This window comes from Nansenia antarctica (assembly GCF_963989245.1).
Source record: "Nansenia antarctica genome assembly, chromosome: 13".
NCBI classification, from domain to species: Eukaryota; Metazoa; Chordata; class Actinopteri; order Argentiniformes; family Microstomatidae; genus Nansenia; species Nansenia antarctica.
This window is the reverse complement of record NC_137683.1, coordinates 2,648,780-2,668,352: the sequence shown is the minus strand read 5'-3', so window position 1 is coordinate 2,668,352 and position 19,573 is coordinate 2,648,780. Positions and strand designations below refer to the sequence as shown.

Sequence of the window (19,573 nt, the reverse complement as noted above, 5' to 3'; positions counted from 1 at the left end):
GATTTTTTGATCAGATCGCAGAGCGTCTGGTTGCCCGTGGTTGACTAGCTACAGAGGCTGGTTCTGAGACGGTGGGACCTTTGGGGGTGACCAGGGACTCTCGTGGGGCCGTGATACAAATCTGAATCAAGAGGAGCTAAAGAGCTAAGTGCTAGTTTAACATTAGCTTGTTCAAAGGCAACTGAGAACTCTGATGTCATAATGGAGGCCCAAGCCATTTTCAACCAAGAAGCATTTTTCAAATGTGAAGATGAGCTTATAATACTATATCTATATTAGACTTACCCAAAGATTGTTTACAAACTGGGGAAGCTACACTGACACCTGGAAAACAGTGAACCAGAGTGAGTACTGAGAGAGAACAAAAATGACCAGAGAAAGAGGGGGAACAGAGTTGAATGGATAAATGAAGGGAGAGATTGTGGAACAGCAGGACAGTAACTCAGTCCCAGAGCCCAGGGCGATGCTCAACATGCCTCAGTGAACAGTGGCTATTCCAGCAACGTGCCTCGCCCCCCTACCCCACCCCCTCGTCTCTGCTGCACGGGATGGGCACAGACAGACACACGCTGTGTGCAGAGAGACGGGCAGATTGGGTTTCCCCTCTGTCACCCGCTGACATTGAACTGTGGGGCTGTGAGGGGAGGCGTAGCGGGTCAGGTTCAGGAGGGGAGGCGTAGCTGCTGCTACATCACACTATTCATCACGTTTGTTTTCGTCACGATTGATAAAGTACACAGGGCTTAAAGTTCTCCGGCACGGTGCCGGATTTCCGGCGCGGGGGAATTTTGAGCAAAAAATAAATTTGAAAATCACATGCTATTTGTTTACATCGTAATTTAAAGAGTCATCTTCAGCAAAGAGACAGTTCCGCCTACCAATGGTATCACATTGCTCAAGCCAACCAACGACTTCTAGCCAATCGGAGGCAGAGTAGTGGGGCGGGCCTTAAGAAGTTTTAATGAGTGTAATGTTAGCTTGTAGAGACGTTCGCTCTTAGCAGCCCGCTATCTCGCTAACTTTAGTAAGAGTCTATTAAAATGGAAGCCAAGTTTCTTAAACCTGGCGAAGACACAGCTATACTAGAACGAGGAGTAAGGAATAAATGGCGCTGGGCATGGATAGAGGAGAGTAGTGACGGGAAGCCTTATGCAGAGCTGCCAAGTCTCACGCAATCGCCGTATCTCTATTTCTCACGGCGAGAAATAACAATTGTTTTACGGGACTTTTATTTTTGAAATTCCTTGAAAGAAAGCTACCGGACATGAGTTTCGTGGCATCTTTCTGCACGCGCGTTAACTTGAGTCTGCAATCGAAGCGGCAGGCGAGCGCTGATGGAAGAACCTGTGTTCACGCGAGCTGCAAGAACGTAGCAAGCAGTGTTGCCAGATTGGGCTACTTTTGGTCACACTGGACGGGTGGATTCGGCAGCTTCTGGACCGGTTGGGGTGGACATTGTCAATTCCGTCTGGCAACCGTGGTAGCAAAATATGTGCATACATTACAACATCGTATCTGGTAGCCTACTGGACTGGGTTGCACCAATATGGCGTAAGTCATTACTAAATGCAGGCATTTAGTAGTTACTAAACCCCTAGTTGTTACTAGTTAGTTTCAAACTAGTTGTTTACTCATTTCGGTTGCACCACGCCAATCTTTTGCCAATCTTAGCTAGTAAATACTCAGTTTTGGTAACAGTTTTTTGTTTCTCTACTGTAACATAACCAGGTACAGGTATAACCTGTTGATGGGGCCAATTTTTCTTTTAGAGTCTGTAGGCTACTGTATTTGTTTATTAAGATTTCATAAATATGATATATTGTCTGAATTTTTTTCTTGTTTTATAAAATGTTAATTATTTTCATTTCTTGTGCTGGTTTATTATGAACAACATGTAAGATTGCAGGAAACTAGCACAAATAATTGTGTGGGAGAGATGGGCCGCCGCTACCAAAACGCGCACAGTTTAGGGTCCCTCCACCACCAAATCTCACTCCAAACTTTTGGTGAAACTTGGCAGCCCTGCCTTATGGGACGTGGTGCCTCAAACTGAGGGAGCCGGGTGCTTGTTTCTGTACGCCGTGCTCAAAGAAACGTATATATATATATATATATATAGTATAGTATAGTATATAGTATAGTAGTGGGAAAAAGGTTATTGCTCGACATGCCTCAGATCCCGGTCACCAAGCTTCGGTTCGAGCGCTTGGTCATACAACAACCTTGCCGGGAGCGACGGCTACAGGTAGCCTACCACTTCATCTTCAATGACCGACCGTGTTTGCGAGCAAAAGATCAGAGTGCGCGTTTATAGCTGAACATGATCTGTCTTTCACAATGGCTCAGCCACTCGTCGATTTGTGCAAGAAGCTATCAGAAGACAAACATGCACTGACAAAGCTGTCCGTTTCCAATCAGCACGCCAGCTATTTAAACACACATGGCCTTTGTCCCGGAATTTAAAAAACGGCTGTGTGAAAAGCTTAAAAAAGCAACGTTTTCAATGAATATCGACGAAGCTACTAATCTTAACATGACACAAGCCTGATCCTCGTTCGAGGGATCACCTGAGGCTTGAATTCCAATCCCGAGTTGCCTGATCGCAGGATTTATTTTTTATCGCCGATATACTAATCAACGTTAGTGGAACGGCCCCCTGGAGTCCAATGGTCTTGACTGGTCACTAGTCATCAGTATTCTACTTGATGTAGATCTATTGTTATAGTGATGCAATCAGTTTGGCCTTAAGTGATTTAATCAGTTTGTTCTTTTAAAGACATCTAAATATATTATTTTATTTTGTATTGAGTATAAAACAGTATTAATGCATTTTAACATTGAGACATATATTTTGTATTGACTATAAAATAGTATTATACAACAGTTAGTTCCGACCAAGTAATTTGATTGGACAAGAGGCATTCCATGAGTTACGATATACAGTATAACAGCACTGGGACTTTTAACTATATGTATCACTCCGCCGCACAGATGTTCTACTAAATGACCCTTAATTAGACTACATGTTTGTGTTCAGGTTACTAGGCAACAGTACATTTGAAGTTCAGTTGCGGAACTATTTTTGGTTTATTTTTATGATTAAATAAACAAACAAATCATAATCTGTTGTCGCTTATTACTGTTATAGATTTATGAAACACAGGATAAGATGTAAATTCCTTTGTGCAGGCACGTACGTGAGAGTGTGTGTGTGTGCGTGTGTGTCGTCTTGGTGGTGAGTGGTTCATGCGGGGGGGGGGGGGGGGGGGCTGGGGTTAGGTTTAATTTCGGACGCATCATCAGTAGTGTTCCTCCAGGTCATGGGGTGTTTCGGCCATCACACTATACACCCTCGCCAGAGGTGGCCAGCTCAGGGGGATCAGCTCCGAACTTGCGTCAATCCTAATTCGTCATGAGAATGGCTGACGTCTCATGAGACTATGCAAGGCAGGGGCGTCCTTTTCCCTGAGTCAGGCCTAAGCTGTCCGCATACCTTCTGGTTGGCTACTTCGGGGCCCTGCAGGGATCTTTCCTTCTCATAAAAAGCCACTGGCTGCTTCTTTCGGCTGCTTCCGATGCAGCTTTGATGGCTGAACGCAGGCTTTGGCCTCTGATTCCCAGGTCTGTAAACAATCTGGTGGTAGATCTTGCCACAAACCCTCTGCACCCCACCTCCACTGGGCGGACTTCAGTGTTCCAGCCGCGGTGTTGTGCTTCGGCGGCGAGCTCAGCATAGCGTAGATGTTTCCGCTCGTAAGCTTCATCCACTGCGTCCTCCCAGGGTACGGTTAGTTCAATGATGTACACCTTTTTTAGAGAAGGGGACCAGAGAACCAAGTCAGGTCTCAGGGTGGTTATGGCGATCTCTTTAGGAAACACAAGCTGTCGTCCAATATCAGTCAGCATCTTCCAGTCGCGGGCCAACCGTAGCTGGCCTCGCGTAGATGGTGTCGAGCTGCTCCTGGTAACCTTTGCCCCCTCACTGACAAAGGTAATTAACTAATAAATCGCGCTGTAGAACTGTTGTATAAAAGCAATATCACACTCGAGGTCGTGCTGTTATACTGAATATCAGCACGGCTGTGATTCGGTCGTAGGTACGAGGCCGCAGGCCGAGTACCGAAGACGATCACAGCCGTGCTGATATTCAGTATAACACACTCTCTCTCGTGTGATATTGCATTTAAACATTGTGACAAGAAGTTGTCTTCTGTACCCGCTCTCCCAATATTTCAAACTGTGACCCCCCTCCCCAAGAAAAAGTTTCAGGCACAGGATTTTTTCCCACTTTAAGCCCTGAGTACATGATTTGATGTTGAGGTAAATGATTGATGTTCTCCTAGACCTAGCAGGTCTGTCAGTCTGTCAGGACTGGATTCCCCAAAAAAACACAACCTTGTATCAACATCCTGAGATGACCTCTCAGATGATAAAAGCAGTTCAACCCTCTAAGTACTGTGGATAAAAGAAGAGTCCTAACCCCTTGTTCCCCCTCTGTGGTCCCTTCCTTCACGTGGCCTATTTTGTTAATTGAGGTAGAGAGGTCAGTGTTGTTGTTTGCCGCCGTTTTAGCGTGGTCATATTTGGTCCTGGTCCAGTCTGCCCTGGCGACCTGGTTCCCAGCGGCTGGTCGGGGGCCGACGGTCGCAAATATTAAAAGTGTTCAAAGTGTGTGTGGGCGAAACTGACAAGTCCCGAGTCCGATTGTGACGTGGAATGGAATGTAGCCAATCAAGAAGCGAGCTGACTGACGCGTCTTCTTCTTTTCGTTCTTCGGCACTTCTATTTGCCCTGTCGCACATGGCTGCCTCGTACAGGTCAGTCAGGGTACTCAGTCAGGGTACTACTAACCCTAACCCTGATCACATGAGATTTCTGGCTTGGGGGACGAGACTCTAGAGCACATGTGTCAAAGTCAAGGCCCGCGGGCCAGATCAGGCCCATGAATGAGTTCTCTCTTGCCCGCGGGATGATATTTAATTACTATTAAAACCGGCCCGCAGTATTCTGTGCCCGCAGCACCATAATACTACAAGTCCCAAGATGCACTGCGAGTGCATTGGCGCGTACCGAGTGCCCGCGAGCGAGCGCGACCCCGCGTCTTCTCTTCACTTCAGTACTAGTCATGAGCAGCAGCAGCATAGTGACAGTGGAGGCCTAAACATCGCCGTCAATGTTCATCTCCCTCTCCCCCAAAATGGCAAAAAGAAAGGTAGACGCTGAAAACAGGGGGTTTCAAGACAGGTGGGAGGCAGGCACTTGTGTGTGGAGACAGCTTGGCTGTTATGAAAGAATATAACTTAAGAAGGCACTATGAAACATCAACGAAACACACAGACGCACAGAAAGACAAATACAAGAATATGAACACAGACCAAAGGCTACAGAAGGTAGAAGAGTTGTATGTACACTGCGCATGAGAGTAGTTCAGTATTTTAGTCCACAGTCCAAGTCCAAGTCGCACAGAAATATATTAACTCGCAAATGCGACCAAAACAGTTGCAATGTCGAGCCCTGCCTTTTGCTCTAATGAAACGCCGAGTATGTCAGCAAGTTTGCACTAACTTTTCAAATGTTATTATAAAAGACAGTCATTGGTGAGGATCAGAGCAGCACACTGATTTGTTTTTAATGCATGCTGTTTCATTTTTGCATTTATCTTGCCATTGAGCTTTGAAGGAAAATTTGATTTTGCTCTTTACCTGTTAAAAAAAAAGAACGCAAAAAAAAAAAACGTTTTCAATTTATTACTGAAAGAGCCTTGAGAAAATATTGCAACTGATTTTATTTATGTTTTACTTAGGCTAATTTAATGATTAATGTTAAGTGCAATATAGGCTGTGTTATTGGTATTGGTTCAATATGTGCAATAATTGCGAGTTTTAATAAACATTGAACCAGCCCGGCCCTCCACTTGTACCATTTGTTTTATTTTGGCCCCCTGTGTATTTGACTTTGACATGACTGCTCTAGTCTAGACTGTTGAAGGACAGATCTTTATGCATGTGGTCGTATATCAGAGCACACCACACACAATACGATCAGAACTGTTCAATCCATGATTTTTTATCTTCATGTGTGGGGTCTCTCTCAGATAAAAACATATGTTAAGATTTAGACAATATTTATGTGTGTATCAGGCTTTACACACACACACACACACAGGATTTGAGCAGACTACCAATGTTTTCATCCAACAGATCTTAACTACAGCCCTCCCTGGTACTAACGGCACACTGTGTGTGTGTGTGTGTGTGTGTGTGTGTGTGTGTGTGTGTGTGTGTGTGTGTGTGTGTGTGTGTGTGTGTGTGTGTGTGTGTGTGTGTGCAGGCTTGTACATACTTGGAGACAGATGTTATTCTACTTAATGAATTATGAAAAGGGGGCTTGTGAATATTACTGCAGTCCTCTCGCCCACCTCTCCTCACATTCACATTCACATTTAATTTTTTCCCTAAGCTCACTGCGTTTAATGTTTTATTGGGTCGGCCTGCAGTTTGACCCAGAAAGTGTTTTTTTATGTTTTGATTCAGTGGAGAATCACATTCCGAGCGCAGGTGTCACGCAACCCCCACAACACAACACAACACAACACAACCCTGTTCCATATCCACCCGGACATTGAAAACCAGGCATGTTGAGGTAGAACATATGGTAGATATATAACATACGGTAGCCTCAGTGTGTAGGCGGCCAACCAGAATGTGGTCAGTCAAGCTGTTCTACCCAGGCATGCTGGGAGATGATTGGAAAGCGCTTGCATAGAGCATAGTCATCTTGCAACCTAGAATCTAATTTCTCGATTAAGATTCTGGGCATGCAGGAAAAGGTCAAACGTGGGGACAGCAAGTCTCCATCCCCCTAAAGTGTTTTCCTCGCCTCGACTCAACTATTTTCTATTTGCCGATGAGAGTGGGCATCCACCCAGCGTTGCTGCTGTCACCCAGTGCTGCTTCCATCATCCACCCAGCGCTGCTTCCATCATCCACCCAGCGCTTCTTCCATCATCCACCCAGTGCTGCTTCCATCATCCACCCAGCGCTGCTTCCATCATCCACCCAGCGCTTCTTCCATCATCCACCCAGCGCTGCTTCCATCATCCACCCAGTGCTGCTTCCATCATCCACCCAGCGCTGCTTCCATCATCCACCCAGTGCTGCTTCCATCATCCACCCAGTGCTGCTTCCATCATCCACCCAGCGCTGCTTCCATCATCCACCCAGTGCTGCTTCCACCAGGGGGCGCTCTCCATGTAAGGTTGTAGTCCCGCTCTTGGCCATCATGGTCATAATGTGTGCACTGTCGGCCATGTTGCTAGAGCACTGGACCCATTTGAATGGAGAGTCTGACTTAGAGGAGCATAGCAGTGCTGTGCCACTACGCAAATACCTTGTGTGCTGTACAGTGATTTTTCTGTTGATGCAGAAAAATGTATGAAGGGTTAACCAATGTAAACTAATCTGTCAGCCCAACTTCAGCATTATGAGTTTCATACCTCTGTTTTTGTCTTTCTTTGTGGAAATGTGTGTGTCCTCCTCCCCCTTTGTCTCGTGGTAAATTAGCTTTGAGAGGAGTCCTGTGGTGCCTGTGCAGGTCCGGTCTGGCCTGGGGATGAGGAGGACGGGAATTGGGAGAGTTAGCGGGCAGATAATTGATTAGCCTTGTAGATTAGCATCCTAAGCTAAAGCCAACGGCACCACACCGCCATCTACTCTGGGGCTCCTCAGCAGTGGAGGCTGGTGACTTCCAGAATTGAGGAGGCCAAATTTTTTTCCGCTTGCTCGCTTCACTCGCGATGGAATATTCCCTTTTCTTCTTATCTGTCTTTGTTAAAAATTATTAATTTGTGTTTGGCGGTACTGAAGGGATTGGGACACTCTCAGGATGGTGGATGAAGCAGCTTTTATTGCCTGCACAATGGGTCATCAAATAAACAAAACAATTGGCATGAATCTCTGGTCCGCCTGCTGCAGCTATTGTCCCTTCTGCTCAGGCTCACAACATTCACCACAACATACTACATAAAATCAATGACATGTCAAAAGCACTCAAACACTATGTCAATCAGACACACAACATACAATTCAGAACAATACTTCATCCTTTTCTAATATTTATCCTGCAGAACAGCACTCATACGCGTGTGGCGGAAAAAGGTACTACACGGAGGCCAGGCCTCCTGTTCCCACCCATTTTCAGTGATTTGGCCAATCACATATTGCCATGAAAAAAATTGCATTACATTGACTTCTATGAGAAACCACTTTCCGACAGGAGGCCTGGCCTCCGTGTAGTACCTTTTTCCGCCACACGCGTGTATGAGTGCTGTTCTGCAGGATAAATATTAGAAATGGATGAAGTATTGTTCTGAATTGTATGTTGTGTGTCTGATAAAAAATATAATTATTGCTTTTTTAAATCTCTCTCTCTTCTCTCAAATTATTGGGGAGGCCAGGCCTCCTCCACCTCTATGGAGGAGCCTCCACTGCTCCTCAGTGGCGGACCGCTCACCTGGTCAACACCACTACCCTAGCCACTGTTCACTACCCTAGCCACTGTTCACTACCCTAGCCAGATAAATTATGAAGGAATTATGAGAATGTAGGTAGTGCTTCGCTTTTGAGATGGTCGTAACACAGTTTCATTTGAGACGAATGCAGCGTCAGTGACTGTTTCATATCTAGCCTATATCTATATCTATATCTATATATCTATATCTATAGCCTTTGAAGAATTAGATTTTGTTCGTGGAATGTAATCTGCTCTTTCAAGAAAATCCCTTAATTGGTGCTCTGCTGCACTCCCCCTTCTAGGCCTAATTCCTCCCATCCCCATTGTTGACGGGCTGTTTAATCCTAGTTTACTCTAACGCCACGTGAAGTTCCCTGCTGCCCTCACCCCGCCAAGAGAGGAAAGATAAAAATCAATATCATTCTGACAATAAAAGGATGAGTGAAGGATGGAAACAATCCCTCTGGTTGGCTGAGCCACTGTCGGCATCAATACAGATAAAGTAGAGCGGAATGAATTTAGCCTTCATGAGCATCTATGGAACGTCAGAGAGGGAGGGAGGGAGAGAGAGAAAGAGCTGCTTGTAATGGATTCTGTTGTGTGTGGGGTTTTATTTCTTGTCTTTTTATGACAGCTGATGGATATTTGGGGCACTGGGGCAAGCTGAGAGGAATGAAGGGCGGGGGGCTTCGGATGAGGGGGTCAGTCTGACATTATAGAGAGCTATTCATGAAATGATGAGGTAGGGGGCGAGGGTCCAAAGTGATTTTCCAGGCAAGCTGGCTGCTTGTGTGAGGAAGGAGAGGTCATGATAGGAGAGGAGACGGGAGGAGAGGAGAGTGTGGGGCTGGAAGGTTATTATGTCAGTGGAGCGACATGTCAGCACGTGAGCTCCCGGACCGTGGCCGAGAGAGAGAGGGGGGGGGGAGATAAGAGCAGGAAGGGGGGAGGGGGTGATAATCTCTAGAGCAAGGGGGATAGCCCCTCTTACACTGAGCTCTCTGCCCACGGCCCTCGCTCTCGGCAGCATCCTCACCACCAGGATTGTCTCATTTAAGTGACAGATAACGAGGCCGATGACCCAACCCAGTTATTTTTTCTCTTTTTTTTTTCGTTTAGTTGAACTGGGTCGGAGATCAAAGATAGATCGATCTCTTCCTGCGCTGGGACATTGATTTCATTAATAAATGGCGTCTCTGCGCTGACTGAACTTGACCTACATCAGCCTTCAAAGACTTTCCGTCCGCAAAGAGTGACTAGTAGTAGTAGCTTAGGAGGATCACAGTCATCAAAATGACTCATTTTATTTGATCTCATTTGATGTTGAACACTTTTTATTTTATTTTATTGCACATTTTATTTTATTGCACTAATCTGAGGCACGATGTACCCATATATCTAAGTGTAGTTTAGAACTGTGTGTGTGTGCGTGTGTAGAGGAATGTGATTAGTGTTTGTTGCATGTGTGGGTAAGCCTCAGATGAGAAAGGGGTTTCACCCCATGCCCCATTAGTATACTGGCCAGACATGATCTCATCCAAAACCCGTGACCTAGTTATGAATCTGCCAGATTTCTTGTTTTGTACCCCCCCCCCTTTCCACTTTGTGTTTGGACTCAAAGAGGCTGCCACAGTGCAAGGCTAGAATCACTGCCCTCACCCTGCCGCTGCAGCAGCTAGCTAACAGAGGATCCAGTTTGTGCCGGACGGGCCCTCTTGTGTGTCTATGGAGAATCCAGAGAGACGGGGAGGTTCTGACAACTCCTTAGTGTGTCCTAATGACTTGTCTCTGCCAGATGGACATGGACACGTTCACCCATAATCAGCCCTGTTGTTCTGCTGCACAGCGTGAGTGACCAACATTCAGCCACTCGCAGACTGGCATTTTTTCAAAGTTAAAAAACTGAGATGGTTTGAGGTTGGTTGCTTGGTTTCACCCAAAATGGCGTGTCAGAATCTGAGATCCAGTCCTGCTTGAGTCCTGTCTTGTGGTTCGAGACATGGTTGTGTCTCTTTTGAAAGTTTCACGTCTGTCAAAACACTGAAAACGTTTAGAAAGCCGAACCACAGTTTGAGGAGATCAGCTGGGAACATAATATGTTTGACAATGTTCTGCGTTAGTTCAGTGCTCCGTGTGTTGTGTCTGACTGAGCATACAGGGCAGAGTGCTTTAACAGGCCTCGCTACAGGCTGGAGATCTCACTCACTCGGTGTAATCCCACTCAGTCACACTGCATAGCCCCACCTCTGGCCTTGACTGACACCTTCTGGTCTCTCAGTGGAACTGCAGGGGTCTTTAACCCTGGTTTCTGTCCAGCTCTGGTCCTGGAGAAATGCAAGGTGTGAAGACTTTTGTTCCAGCCCAACAGTTACACAGCGGTTTCAACATACATGTATCTATCCTAAGCATGTAGTTTTGCCCTCTGTGGCCACACTGAACATTTTAAAATGTAAATATAGGCTACTTTTCTCATTTCTTCACTGAACGTTCTTTATCTTGAATCTCGTTCCTTGATTGCTAACGATTTAGCGATTGGTAACTGGATCTTTAAACCCTAGGATAGTACACTCAGAGGTTTCAGTGTTGGCTTGCGACTCTGAGAGAGTAGTAGATGATGACTAACCCTCTGGAACTCCCTCCCCACAGTGATCCGCAACGCCCCCACCCTGGACTCCTTCAAACTAGCCCTCAAAACCCATCTGTTCTCCAAGGCCTTTGGCCCCTAGTCATTGTTTCAGTTTTGTTTTGTTTGTTTTCTGTTTTGTCTGTCCCATCATTCCCCTGTAAAGCGTCCTTGGGCTTTTTGAAAGGCGCTATATAAATTACAGTTATTATTATTATTATTATTATTATTATTATGACTGAACTAAGGTGATTCAGCTCTCCCAACCTGTCAGCCTTCTGCAGAGTCCTGCTCACTCAGTAGCTACAACTGTCAGTGGGGCAGTTTTGGACGATAGTAAGAGTGTAATGTTCCACGGAGGCCTTAACAACACACTTGCCATACATCAAAACAGTGTTATACAGCAAAACAGTACTGCACAGGGCCACAATACACATCCCCCTCCCAGACAACAAAGCAGTGCAAAACAGCACCACACAACAAATACACATGGTCTGTTTGAAACCTGCCAATCAGACAACTAGCCCTAACCAGGATGAATCTGTCCTCGCTAGCTAGCTCGGTTGTGTTTTCAATGTGTCAGGTGAAAGCACTCTATTCTCAGCCCACAGACCGAAAACAACCTCTTAAGCACTCCCCTCTTTCCCAGACAAGACCCAATTCACGTTGGCCTGAAGGGAACGCTTGTCTATTTCTGACCCACCCAGTTCACTACTCCCTCTCTCTCTCTAATTGAGTTTCTCATGCAGGCACCAGAGGTCAAAGGAAATAGAGGTATTATTTTCACGTGACACGGTAGGGGTTGTGTAGAAAGGTGACACATGGTGTTGTTTGTTTCCCTACACGGCCTGGGGTCTTTGAGTTGGTCGGTGCTAGCCTGATGTTCCCCTTGATATCGCTGTCCTCTGTGTCAGTCACAATCTTTACCGTTTACAGTAGTCTTCACTACGTTGTTATACAGTGGCGGAAAAAAGTATTGAACACATCAATATTTTGTCCAGTAAATGTATTTCAATGAGCCTATTCAAGTGAAATTTGCAGACTTTGGTATTAACTCAAACAATCCAGACAAAAAATCAAAACATTAAAGTCCATATGTAAATACAGTTATGTGTAATAAAGTGGAATGAAACAGGAAAAAAGTATTGAACACACTAAGAAAAAAGCAGTACACCACAGCAAGGAAAGGCAAGGAACCAGCTGAAAACCATAACTAATTAAGAGGCAACTCCAATCTGTGCTAATTATTATTATTGATGGGCTATAAAAGTTTTTTTTTTGTTACCAAGGTGCCACACAACAAACATCTAATGATGGGTAAAAGCAAAGAGCTGTCTCAAGACCTTCGCAACCAGATTGTTGCAAAACATGAAAATGGAATTGGCTACAGACGTATTTCACAACTTCTGAATCTTCCAGTAAGCACCATTGGGGCATTATCCCTAAGTGGAAGCAACATCACTCCACCATCAACCGGCCACGCACAGGAGCTCCTCACAAGATTTCTGATCAGGGAGTCAGAAGGATACTTAGAAGAGTAGCCAAAGAGCCAAGGACCAGCCAAGGCTCCAGAAAGACTGGTACCAATGTGACAGAAAGGACAGTAGGCAATGCACTCCACCGCCATGGCCTCGCCATGTGCACGCACAGCCCGCAAGACTCCACTACTGAAAAAAAGACATGTTGAAGCTCGTTTAAGGTTTGCCAAACAACATTTGGACCACCTCCTAACTTCACTGTTGGTATAGTGTTATTCGGGTGATGTGCAGTGCCATTTCTACTCCAAACATGGTGTGACAGCCAAAAAGTAAAATGTTGGTCTCATCTGACCAGAGTACATGCTCCCAGTAGTTCACTGGCTTGTAGTATCATGGTGTGGGGCTGTTTCTCCTCTCAAGGTACTGGCAGACTTTATATCATTGAAGGAACAATGAATGGAGCCATGTACATGAGAGATCCTTGAGATGAACCTGCTGCCATCCACCAGGACACTGAGGATGAGACGTGGGTGGACCTTCCAGCAGGACAACGATCCAAAGCATACAGCAAAGGAAACTCACAATTGGTTTCAGAGAAAGAAAATCTACTTTTTGGAATGGCCCAGTCAATCACCTGACTTAAACCCTATTGAACATTTGTGGAAGCATCTGAAGATCCAGATTCACAAGAGGGCCCCCAGCAATCTTCAAGATTTAAAGACAATCTGTGTAGAGGAATGGGCCAAAATCACACCTGAATACTGCGGGCGATTAGTAACTTCATACAGAAAGCGCCTTGAAGCTGTCATTACAAACAAAGGCTTCTCCACTCCACAAGTATTGCATTAATTTCAGTTAGTGTGTTCAATACTTTTTTCCTGTTTCATTCCACTTTATTACACATAACTTTATTTATATATGGACTTTAATGTTTAGATTTTTTTCGTCTGGATTATTTGAGTTAATACCAACGTCTGGTGCAAATTTCACTTGAATAGGCTCATTGGAAATACATTTACTGGACAAAATGTTGATGTGTTAAATACTTATTCCCCCCCTGTATGTATTCTAATTGGGGATGGGACAGAATAATCGATTATTCAAATAGTCGTTTCCAAGAGTCAAAGTCGATTTTTAACAATAGGACCGTTAACATTATTTTCCATTCAAATAAACGCAAATTAGCGGACAGAACTAATGTCGTTTCTGTAGCACTATTTGTTGTTGTTTTTGAATTGACCATGCACAGAAAAACAATATACACAATACACAAGCATAATATTCATGTAGTTCAGTAATTATTATTACTATTCGGTTGTGACGTTTAGCAACTTCCGGGTCCAAATCAGAAATTCCCCGCACCAGAGCACCAGTGTACTACAGCGGTAGAATGACAGTTGACTCGGATCTATTCATACAACAAGGGACACAGCACTTTTCCATTTTTCCCATATTTGTCAGCGTCTTTGAGCCTCGGAAAAGCGCTATATAAATATAATTTATTATTATTATTACTGAGGCATTTCGAAGAGAGCGCCTCAGCCAACTTTGGACCCGGAAACACGTCACGACTTAACAACCGAATAGTGTGGAACGGGACGAGAGTCTGACGTCATTCAACTACGCGCGTCATTCAACTTGTGTTTACAGTTGGGCTACTTGTTTTTAGCCTAGCCTAGCCTTGCCCCCACAACGGGCTTGGCGCATTCACCACCATGCATCTTTTTTTAGTTACCGGTAGTTCAAGTTCATTTCGAACAGCAGTCCCAGTACATTGGAATACAAATGATTTCAAAAATAAAGAATACAAAAGAAAAAGAAAAATCCACGGTAAAAATTTACGGTTAAGCTGTCCGAAAGGGAATAGGAGGAAGCAAAGCTTATTAAATAAGACAAATTTTGTCCTATCCCCATTCACACACTACAGTTACAGTAGCGTATGTTTACAACAGAAACAAACAACAAACAATCAGGCTCAATTTTGTCATTCAAATTCAACACAATACAGGATACAAACTATCATACACTAATTTTAGCAAATGGCATGTCCTGTCTCTTCCATGTTGTATCTAGAAAGGATATAATTCTTATACATTATTTTAAATTGCAGTTCAATAGTACACCTTTGGAGCTTTTCCTCAAGGCCATTCCATAACACAACTCCGCAGATTGATATACAAAATATTTTAACGTTAGTTTGTGCGTAATGCTGTCTCATGTTAAGTTCTCCTCTAAATGAGCCAGTCCCCCCCTCTCTCAGTGAATAGTGTTTGCAAATTGCCCGGCAACAGTTCATTGTTGGCTTTATACATAATCAGTGCTGTCTTGAAATCTACTATATCCATCAGTTTCAGGGTATGCATCTTCATAAAGAGAACATTGGTATGATCAAGATATCCAGCATGATTAACTATTCTTACAGCTCTTTTTTGTAATATGCATAATGGTTGTTAAGTGGTTTTGTATGTATTTCCCCATACTTCAGGACAGTAATTCAGATATGGCAGAACAAATGAATAATATAAGGTATACAATGCTTTTTTGTTTAACAGGTGTCTTATTTTCCCCAATACTCCAATACTCCTTGCAGATCCTGTCGTCTAGAATCACACCTAGAAATTTGGTCTTGTACACTCTTTCTTTAATAATGTTATTTATTGTTACTCTCACATCAGAATCTATTTTACGGTTTCCAAATATCATATTATAATTTTTTTACATTCAATGATAGTTTATTCAGATCAAACCATATTTTTAGTTTATTCATTTCTACTGTGATTACCTCCAAGAGCTGCTGAAGATCTCCACCAGAACAGAAAATATTAGTGTCGTCCGCAAATAAAATACATTTCATAATTTTTCACACTTTGCAGATATCATTGATATACAGATTAAATCACTTTGGACCCAATTCTGACCCTTGTGGCACTCCACATGTTATTTCTAGGCATGATGATTTGTTATCACCTATCTGCACATACTTTGAGACGCGAGGTGATGGAGTACACGGTTCCATTTATAAAAACTGTCTCTATGTGCCATTGGTTCTCTAAACCCTCTGAATACTTACATTAGGCTAACATAACAATATTGCAGAACATAAAAATGCATGCCGCTAATACTGACGCTTGCATTAGAGCGCATTTGGTACTATCCTGTCCTGTACTGTCCAGCCTCAGACTCTCGGAAAACAGAGACCAATGAAATGTTTTACTCACATCAAAACCTGAGAAGCACTGCCTGCCAGCATTAGATCCCATCGCTATTTCACTTCAACTTTACGTTTTGACGCCTCTTAATAACCTTTCTCCTTTCGGACTTTCAGCATGCGATCTGCCATAGAGCCATGAGATGGAAACACTGCTATTGTTAGTGTAGGAATATGCATGTTTTGTTTGTCTCAAATAGCAGTGTTTACATCGGTATTAGCGCCATGCATTTTTATGTTCTGCAATATTGTTATGTTAGCCTAATTTAAGTATTCAGATGGTTTAGAGAAGGATTGGCATACATAGAGACAGATTGTATAAATGGAACCATGTACTCCATCACCTCGCATCTCAAAGATGCATGGTGGTGAATGCACCAAGCCCGTTCGCAATGCTTTAGCCAAAACAGACGCGAGTAGCTATTACGGATTAATTGAGTCTTCCATTGAATCTTTATTCATTTTTTGTGTGTATTTGGCCGTTTGATTTCGGGTAGGCTATAGCTAGACCACTGGTAAACATTGTAATTGGAAATGGCTGCGTGCGCACGTTTGTGGATGTCGGCACACATCGAATAATCGATTATTCGAATATGAAAAAATGTAGTTATGCACATCCCTAATTCTAATATTAAAGAGTTATATTTCACAATTTGTGTTTACACTGTGTTTCTACATTCAATAACTGCATACTTTTTAAAAGTATCACAAACCACATGCTTTGAGCATGTGATGAATCATGCAGTGTCAGTGATGGTATTGTAGTCCACTGTCCATAATTAGTTTGCTATGTATAGAACCGCAGTACTATTTCTGTAAATCCCTCTAGCCAGAGGAAAGCGTCTCAAACTCTCACTTGATCTATTGGCAATCTCACGCATGGAACAGTAAAGTTCCTGAAGTTTACAACTCCATCACCGTCACTATCGCAAACACACGCACACCCTCATGTTGACGCACACACACAAACACACACCCACAATGGAGCAAAGAGCCCCTGTTTTGTTTGCTCCATTATGGGTGTGCGCACGCAAGCATGGGTCAACATGAGCGTGTGTTTGCAATACTTGGCAATACAGGTGGTCTGGTAAAGGCCACCCAAGGAGGAGGCACACAGCCGTGTTGAATGAACTAGTGGGGCTACAGTATGTCTGCTTACAAAGGAACAATCCTTTCAACACTGGTCATATTTCACATTAATTGTGTCAGTGTCAGCGTCAGGGGTGGATCTCTCAGCAGGACGAATGGCCTGAGGGGAAACAGGCCAGGTGGGGAAAGAGACGTTAAAATGCTTCACATCACCCCTGGAATGTGAATTACCTGAACTGTACATTAGCTCGAGCTGAAATACCTGGCCTGTGCACTCCAGATTGAGGCATGTGAACCTGACCAATGTACACAGTAATCAATCACCCAGTACGTCCTGAAGCTTGTGTGTGTGTGTGTGTGTGTGTGTGTGTGTGTGTGTGTGTTTGTGTGCCCTTAATGTGGCCAGAAGGGAGGTATTTAACGTGTGTGGTGTGTGTGTGTGTGTGTGTGTGTGTGTTCTCCCTCAGTGCGGCCGGAGGGGAGATATTTAACCAGTGTGTAGCTGAGCGCGATGAGGCCTTTACAGAGGAGCAGGTGAAGAGGCTGCTGAGGCAGATCCTGGAGGGAGTGGCGTTCCTGCACAGGAACAACGTGGTGCACCTGGACCTGAAGGTAACTCAACCTAAACCTATTATTAATAATAATAACTTTATTTGTATAGCGCTTTACGTCAAAGTGCTTTACAATAGGTAAGCAACAGTTTAAAACAACTATTTCAATTTTAAAAAACACACATAATTTCACAGCACAAATACACATCTAATAGAAAGCTATGACCGATAGACAACAGAAAACAAGCTATGACCGATAGACAACAGGGGGGTCTTCAACTTGGTTTTGAACACTTTCACTGAGCATGCCTGTCTGTATTGACCTGTTCCAGATCTTTCTTCTGTTTTCAGCTGCTCAAATCAAATGTTATTTGATGTTTATATTGCATATAGTTGTAATAAACCGAGTTAAATGTTTTTGCGATGTTGCTGTTTTTTTGTCCAGCTCTTACAACAGCCTTTTGACTTTGTAGCCTTGAGTAGAATTATTCCTCTTTGTCGTCACTTCTCAGCCCCAGAACATCCTGCTGACCAGCGGCGCTCCTATAGGCGACATTAAGATCGTGGACTTTGGTCTTTCCAGGATGGTCAGCAGTCACCAGGAGCTCAGAGAGATCATGGGGACACCAGAGTATGTAGGTGAGTGGCAACCCTGATCTGACCAAGGCAATTTTGCTCTGGCCCCTATAGTCTACATACTGTACACAAGGCACTATGACAATAGACGGACAGTGGTTGGTTGTTTTTAATGTTGTGTATTTTTGGGTGTTTTTTTAATTGCTGTCGTATACGTTTGTGTCTGCAGCTCCAGAAATCCTGAATTATGAACCAATCAGCACAGCGACAGATATGTGGTATGTAATGTTCAGTCATACCGTACCATATCTTCCTCAGCATTGATAGTCTTGGATCCATCCCATTTACATGACATGTAGGATAGGATAAACAACCCTCTGAGGTCTCTGTCTCTCCCTCCAGGAGTATGGGGGTCCTGGCCTATGTGATGCTGACGGGCATCTCCCCCTTCCTAGGGGAGGACAAGCAGGAGACGTTCCTTAACATCTCCCAGATCAACGTCAGCTACACAGAAGAGGAACTAGAGTGCCTGGACCAGAACGCTCTGCACTTCATCAAGTCTCTGCTCATCAAACAGCCCCAGTGAGTTTGAATATCTGATGAATATTCAATTATTTTGGGAAACCCGGCTGGGAATTATGATTCCCGCTGGGACCATATATACAGAAACATTTATGTATGCACTCACTGCAATGTAAGTCGCTTTGGATACAAGTGTAATATTAATATGAGTACAACTTCAATGTCCTAAAAAGGACTGACAGATATTGCATAATGGTCTTACCACATATGTATCTACCCAGAGACAAATATTCTAATGCTATCTCCCCTCAGGGACCGTGCTACTGCAGAGCAGTGCATGCAGCACCAATGGCTGCAGCCTAAAGAGAAGGAGGCAGAGCAGGAGGAGGAGGAGGAGGAGGAGGTAAAGGTGAAAGTGGAGGTGAAGGAGAAGAGCAGCATCAACTCCCTCTCAGAGCCAGCCAGCCCCGAGAGCCCCATCACCACCAGGGAGGAGGATGAGGAAGTGACGGAAGAGCTGGTTGTCGTGGCGGCGTACACACTGGGCCAGTGTCGTCAGTCAGAGATGGAGAGCATGGCGCCGGACCAGAAGGTCATCTCCAAACGCTTCAAGTTCGAGGAGCCCTTCAGCGCTCTCCAGGAAGTACCCGGAGAGTTCATCTACTGAAGCCTCTTCCTGACCTTTCACACCCTGGGGGGGGGGGGAGTTCATGCCCCGCCTCTCGACCTCCTGACCTCTACCATTCACCAAGGGGAGGGTTCACAATACGTCACACTTAAAAAAAAAAAAAAGACAAAAACACCTCACTTTTACCCCACCTCATGTTCTGAACTCAGAAGCCAAACTGTTTTTGTCTCTGTGGTTGTTTTTTCCTTCTGTTGGTGCTGCTTTACTATACATGGGAAGACTTACGAAGCCTTGTCGTGTGATATGTTATTTTGTATTTTATTTAGTTTATTTTCTTTTTATCTTTCTTTTGTGCCATGCTTGGATAATTAGATATGATTTGGGCCA

The 19,573-nt window shown here is 44.2% G+C and overlaps 1 protein-coding gene across 1 annotated transcript in view; it reads left to right on the top strand.

Moving 5' to 3' along the window:
* Positions 1 to 19,225, top strand: part of stk17a (serine/threonine kinase 17a) — a gene marked incomplete at both ends in the record, with an annotated part of 36,737 nt that extends 17,512 nt beyond the window's left edge. Inside the window, 5 exons of the mRNA XM_080543777.1 lie at positions 17,377 to 17,521; positions 17,973 to 18,099; positions 18,266 to 18,314; positions 18,439 to 18,618; positions 18,871 to 19,225. Of these exons, the coding sequence (XP_080399903.1) occupies positions 17,377 to 17,521; positions 17,973 to 18,099; positions 18,266 to 18,314; positions 18,439 to 18,618; positions 18,871 to 19,225 (856 nt within the window). The remainder of the gene's footprint in view (positions 1 to 17,376; positions 17,522 to 17,972; positions 18,100 to 18,265; positions 18,315 to 18,438; positions 18,619 to 18,870) is intronic.
* Positions 19,226 to 19,573: the final 348 nt, after the last annotated feature.